Source organism: Phaseolus vulgaris, chromosome 2, assembly GCF_000499845.2.
Source record: "Phaseolus vulgaris cultivar G19833 chromosome 2, P. vulgaris v2.0, whole genome shotgun sequence".
NCBI classification, from domain to species: Eukaryota; Viridiplantae; Streptophyta; class Magnoliopsida; order Fabales; family Fabaceae; genus Phaseolus; species Phaseolus vulgaris.
In genome coordinates this window covers 36,908,500-36,915,396 of record NC_023758.2, presented here as the reverse complement: position 1 = coordinate 36,915,396, position 6,897 = coordinate 36,908,500, and the positions used below count along the sequence as shown (strand labels likewise).

At 30.6% G+C, this 6,897-nt stretch overlaps 1 protein-coding gene across 1 annotated transcript; it reads left to right on the top strand.

Moving 5' to 3' along the window:
- The first annotated feature begins 243 nt into the window (after nt 1-243).
- On the top strand, nt 244-4,733 carry LOC137811791 (uncharacterized). Its single transcript, XM_068613621.1, has 5 exons — nt 244-1,467; nt 2,157-2,428; nt 2,511-2,600; nt 3,346-4,065; nt 4,171-4,733. Exons 1-5 carry the CDS (start codon nt 1,365-1,367, stop codon nt 4,189-4,191), a joined length of 1,206 nt encoding a protein of 401 aa, XP_068469722.1. The 5' UTR covers nt 244-1,364; the 3' UTR covers nt 4,192-4,733.
- The last annotated feature ends 2,164 nt before the right edge of the window (nt 4,734-6,897 follow it).

Here is a 6,897-nt window from a genome sequence, read left to right as displayed (position 1 = left end):
AATTTTTTTTAAATATAACAATAATGAAAGTAAATAATATTGACTGCTTTAATTAATGTTAAAATTAATTATCTAGCTTGTATTTTTTAGAGTGTGTATTAATTAAGCCTTTTATTAATAATTATCTTGTTTGGCAACAATCATGCATGCATAGACTATGGATACAAATTAAGTTTATTAATTAGTGTGTACTTATCTTTTAAGCCAATAAGGTAAACATAAATACCTAAACCAAACAAATACTTGAGGCACAAGCCAACCAAACGTTTACATTGGTACAACACAAGACAAGGTGGCAGTGGTGACTGGTGGGTGAAGCAGAAGCACACCACATGAAACTCCAAACCAAATTCAACACCGCCCTTTAATTCTTTTCAGAGCCCCATCCTTATTACACTGCCCAAGTTCTTTTTTTTTTTGTCACCCTTTTCCGATTTAACCCTTTCCCTCTTCCTCTCTCTGCTCCTCTGCGTGAAACCAGGACACCCCTTTTGGCCTCTTCACTTTTGCCACCCAAAGTCTTTACCTTTATCGGTTTAGCTGGCTTATAATCCCCGTACAATGTACCCCATGTCCCTTCTTTGGTCTAATTCCTGAATTTGAGTCACTGGGTGGTGCTTAGTTTTTGCTGATGGCTGAGGATGTTTGACTTGTGTTTCTCACTTGTTTGATTCTTTAGTCCTTTTTACCCCTTTAATCCTTCAGTTTTTCTACCTGTTATACCTGGCTTGCTGCTCCTTCCTATTATTCTCTCTGGGTTAGTGGAGGGTTTATTAAATTTAAGCATTGATTGCCTGAAGGTTTCTTTTGTGGTTCAATTTATCACTAATTGGATTAGACACTAGGTTTGTTGTTCATAGAGCAGGGAATTCATGCAATATAATATAATCTTTTGTTGTATTCTGTGTCTTTGATTCAGAATTATCCATTTTATCGGCCCCTTTTTTTTAATGAAGCAAATTGCTTTATGCGAGAAGAACTTAGACTGAAATCAAACCCCTTATTGTTTGAGGGCAGAAGGGGTTAAATGCAGAAAATGAGGGATATTGTTTTTTCTTGAAGTTTCCTCATCATCACCAAGGGTTCAGGGAGTTTTGTACATGTGTACATTGAGAAAGAGTGAGCAGGTTCTTATTGAAGTGTGCAGAACATCACCTTTGATTATTTTGCAATTTGGGAATTTGAAGAAAGACTTCAATTTGTGAGCAGTTAGTTATTTTAGCATCGATTATATTAACCGAGTGATAATAAGAAGCGTTGGATTGGTCATTCGGGAAAAGAGAAAGGAATTGCTCATACAATTCAGACATGTGAAGCACAAATTCATCCCATCCTGGAAAAAGGTTGATTATTTGCTATGAAGAATGAAAGGAGGTGATCATTCATTAGTACCACAATGGTTGAAAAGCAGTGGAAATGAGAGTAGGGTGGCTGGTACAAACAACCAATTCACATCACCATATTCTGGTAATTGTTTATGCTTGGTGTTGAATACCTGATAATAGTTAATAGCATGTTCTTATGTTTAAAATAAAATTAGGAAAGGTAAGGAAAAAAAATTGAGATTCCAATATTATTTTCTATACTTTAGATGAAAAGAAAAGAAATAGTGTGGGGGCTGGAAATAGCTTTAAGTTTGATCCATGATTGTAGCCAATTTTCCATTCATTCCCATGACCATGCTGGAAAAAAAAAAGGAAATTCTCTTGAATCTTTCCAAGTGTTAGTTTGATCGGACATTGAGTCAGTATGAGTCTGAAAAGTGGTATATAAGGAAGAAGACCCATATGCTTATTCTCTTAAGGTTTTAGATTAGAAGTGGTATCTTGACTTTCTTGTATGGAATGCTCATGGCTCACTAGGTGTTTACAAATCTTTTAATGCTTGATTGGGAAATTCCCTGCACTGGAAAGGAAATTTTATTGCCCTTTTATTTTCTTCAACAATTTGTTGTCTCATGAACATTTTTTCTTTTTCTCCTACACATACCAGAGATGTTATTTTTTGCCAATGTGAAATCTTGTACTTTGATTCATGATGTGTATGATATTTAGTCACCAAATGTTGTGCGAGAAATATTCTTATTCAATATATTGCATAACTGAAATAAACATCTATGAACAGTTCTGATAGTGTCAAATATCCTTCCTGTGTAGATCATATGACTTATTCCAGTCGTCAATGGAGTCCTAGCCTCTCTAGGTCATATAGTAGTTCTGAGAGAAGCTGGCATGATAGGGATGGAGAGAAAGATACTGACAATGAGGGCCTGACCTCAGCAACACATGATATTCCTATGACAGTTGGAATCAGAAGCAAGGCTATGGTGACACATCAGTATAATATTTCTACAAGCACATCTTCTATGGGTCTCAGTATGGCTGAGACATTGGCTCAGGGTCCACATCACTCTTACTCACCATCACAAGTATGTTTGATGTTGAACTCTTTTTAAAGTTTTGTATTTGTTGAAATGTGTTCAGTGCTCTTATGGTATATTTTCCATACAGTTATCTGCTAGTACTCAAAAGCTTGAAGAATTGGCCCTTAAGCAATCTAGGTTATTAATCCCAGTGACACCATCCACACCTAGATCCCTGGTAAGTGTTTCTTCTGCTTCTTTTTTCTTAAAATAATAGTTATGAAAACATTAATTTTAAATATATTGATTATTTTCATAGTACAATTTTTGGGTTTTATGCACAATAGAAATTTCATGGTATTGTTATATGTTGTATTGTGATTGATATTCCTCATGAAAATCTGCTAGAACTAGAAACATGTTACATGTAAAATGTATTTTCTTCTAACTTTATCGATCTATGTTCTAATCAATAAATTATTTTGGAAGTGTCGAAGACCTATGCGTATATTGTGGATACTTTTGAATGATTTTGGTTAAGATTTATTTAACTCAATTTATTGCCTTATGCCTTACTAGAAATAATTATTAACCATATTAGTAAAGTGTGGATAGATGATGTCATTCTCCTCCTTGGTATCTATGGGGAGGTATTTGACACCTGACTCAATGGTTATTGACTTTTATCATTATCTTTGACTTTGTACTCTCGTGGAATTGACATTTGTAGTCTACATGACATAAAATCTTTTTTTCTTTGGTGCATTCATGTTCATTTCTTAGAAGTAAACAGTAATAACTTGGAGTCTTGTACCAAAAAATAAAACCATTGAGCAGTTAAAACTTTCTTGGACTGAATTTGTAGCTTGCTATGTAATTTAAGTTCAATAACTGCGAGGAAATTTAAAATCACTAACTAGCAGTTGATTATTGTTGGGAAGTATTTGATGTATAACTAACTTTGGAATATCAATATCTTGAAGGCTGCTAGCTCTTCGGAGAAATCAAAGGTGAAGACAGGGCGGCAGCAGTATCCCTTCTACTCACGTCGACCCGGTCATTCTTTGCATGGTGCTCACCCGAACTCAGATATACAGAAAACTAGTTCTGTTAATTCCCTTAGTTTCAGTTCTTCACGAGAGTTGAATGGTGTCTCTTCAGTAGTAAAGGACAACTTAAGTCCCAATAGTAGATCATTGCTCGGCCCAGTTGGTGCCACTAGATCCACTTCTATATCTGCTCCCTCTAGAAGCTTAGGTAACAATTCAACCCCTTCTTCATGGATAACATTGGAAAAGAAACATACTTTTCCTACCCAGAGCAGGAATGATTTCTTCAAGAATCTTTCAAGGAAGAGTTCCTTGGAAAAACCTTCTTCTGACGTTTTGCCTATTGACATGTCTTGTACCTTGGAGAAGTCTGAAGCCGGCACAACGAATGTTTCTAGTTGTCCCATTCTGAAATCTAGAGACGCATCTTCTCTGAACATGGAGAGTGACTACAGCTCCACAATTACAGTGAATGGCAATGCTGCCAACGAACCTCTGAAACCTTCAAGCAGTGGAGAGAATCAGCATAGCAGCAATCCATTTCCTTATCCAGAAGAGGAAGAGATTGCGTTTTTACGTTCCCTTGGGTGGGAGGAAAGTGTTGGAGATGATGAAGGCCTCACTGAAGAGGAGATACAAGACTTCTATGAAAAGGTTATTATTCTTTTGGAACTGTTTCTTTGCTGTAATTAATTTGGAATAATGTTCGGAGTTGAAAAATGAGTTCCTTATGATCTATGTATTTCTTTTCTCCTGCAGCACATGAAGTTACAGCCATGACCAATCATTCTGCAACATGTGCTTCAAAGACAGAATGCACTGCTACAACTCAGAAGTTTGATATGGCAGGATTTGAACTATAAAAGTGATGTTCATTTACTATGTTTCTTTAGGTGAATTAGTGAGTTAAAATTAGGGGGAAATGGCTGGAAGGTAGTTGATGGATAATAAGATTATTCTTTTGGTAAACTCTATCAGAAAAAAACTAAGATGCAGGCTAAGCATAGAGACTTAACTAGGAACTAGTTTAATAATGATGGTGCATAAAGTTTCCCTAGCATTAGGAGCAAATGAAGATAACAAAGATGAATGTTCCTTTGTTTAACAGGACGCTGCCTGTAGAATGGTATACAGTATAGCAAAGAAGAACAGGAGTATTAGATAGTTATTTTTTCTTCGGCCTTTATGATGTTTTCCTTCTTTCTACAGATTACTGTTATTTGTTTAAGACACACTGTGATACAGTTTATTGTAGGACCATACAAATGCTTCCCCATACTTCATTATCATTACAAAAACAAAAAGGCCAAGAAATTAGTTCATTTTGTTCTTTTGTTTTCTTTTGAAACCCTAAACTCAATTCAGAACTCCAATTGATTTAGGTCTAGGTTACTGTGTTGTTGACATATATGCTTTCACTTTTACACATATTCTATTAAAAATAGTATAAAATTTAAAAGAAAAGTATTTAAATAATCTATAATTTATATATTGTATGTAAGAATATATGGACACTTCTTGAATTTAACTAACAAATTATTTCTCTTTATTTGGTAGGGCTCAAGAGATAAATTAATTTGCATGAACACATGCGATTCCTTATTTATTATGAGTTACATTATTTATACTATTATTAAAATCTTTTTTTACATTAATTATTTAATTATGTAGTTTCTTTCTTTTCTTTCCATCTCTATCTCTATCTGTTATATAGAGAAATCAAATATAAATATTGTTTACCATTCATGATTAATAATTTTGCAGAAAACATGTGGATACAGTCAACCTTAACTATATCCATTAAATAATATATTTTAAGATCATATTAAAATTATTTAAATCCTCAAAAGTTCCAATATTTGAATGGATCAAATACGTTATTTACACTTTTTTTTAGTTATACAAAATTTTAAAGAGAGAATGATGTCTTTTATAAATAATATTCTTCTGATGAAGTTACATAATTTTCTGGTCAAGTCAAATCAATAATTTCGATGTTTTAATTGCTTATTTTATCAAGCAGTTGAATCTTGAGTTTATATTCAATTCAAGCATTGTTAAGCATTATTAATCGGAAATTGAACCACTTTCAAGAAACTTAACCACGGATTTCTTAACATAAAAGCTTTTATAAAAAACTATACATTTGGATTATTTTATTATTTTATTTTATAAATGTTTTTGAAAAATTAATTTAAATTTATGAAATTTTATCTTTTAATTTTTTTAAGTGTTTGATGGAATAAAATAATTTAAATTTATTGAATTTAATCATAATATTTCAATTACTGTTAACTATAAAATTTAATTTAGTATTAATTGTTGTTTAAAAATTTTAAAATATAAATGGATAATTTTTTCATCAATATTAATTTCAGAAAATTTACAACTGCATTTTGTAAGATTTTTTCAACTAACCTTAATAAAGAATTTTCTTGATATTAACTGATGTTGTTTTTAACTAATGTCAATCAAAATTATTTTAATTGATATTGATTAAAAAAAATAACATTATTAATCGGGATTTTATTGTTTGATCTTTTATTTAATATTGATAAAAAAAATCCCTCCTCCTTATATTAGTTAAAACTATCCTAGTCAAAATTAATTGTAAGTTTTTCATTTAATATTATAAAAATTAATTCTAATTTCAAAAGTATGTAAGGATTAGTCGAAAAAATTATGTGAAATCAATAATAAATCAACTTTTACTGAGTCAGTTACATTTTGATCTATATCGAATCAATGTACCAACTAATGCTAAGTCAATAATACATTTACAAAGTAATATATATATATAAAAGAAATTTCAAATTCTTATATTTAGTTTATTTTAAATAATTATATTACTTATACATTTTTAAAATTTCACTTTCTTAAATTCTTATCCTAGATAACATATTTTAATTTTTTTATAAAAATGAACACTCTAATTTTTTATTTATTTAAACATACTATAAGGAAAGCATTAATTTGGTTGGTTTGATTAAGGGAGAAGATGAGAAAAAATATATTTTTTATTTATCCTTCCGTATCTTCTTTTATTTTTTATTAAATTAATTAATTATACCGTTTTAAAAACATTTTTTCTCTATTTCTCTCATATTTCTACTCTTCTTAAATAACTAAACATTCAACTTTATTTCTTAGTTGTTTCTCTAATTGAAAAAATATAATTATAATAATATTTTATTAATTAATTTAATTTAATTTTAAATATGTTTAAAATTTAAATGACTATAACTTTGATATTTCAACTTATTTAGAAAAAATTCTAAACTTATTTTCTAAAAATTACATATGTCAATTAAAATATTTTTCTTACATGTTTTATTACCACTTCGACGTCTTTCAAAAAAATCGTCACCAAATAAGTCTTATTAATCTATTACCAAATTAGATTTTAAAGATATTTTCGTGATCACTCTAACATTGTATTTTATATATTGTAAAGAACTAGTTTTATAAAAAAACAATTTGACAAAA

Coding starts and splice junctions, on each gene's coding strand:
- LOC137811791 (XM_068613621.1), top strand. CDS start 1,365: ATGAAAGGAGGTGATCATTCATTAGTACCACAATGGTTGAAAAGCAGT. Junction 1,468..2,156: donor ATTCACATCACCATATTCTG/GTAATTGTTTAT, acceptor CTTCCTGTGTAG/ATCATATGACTTATTCCAGT. Junction 2,601..3,345: donor CATCCACACCTAGATCCCTG/GTAAGTGTTTCT, acceptor AATATCTTGAAG/GCTGCTAGCTCTTCGGAGAA.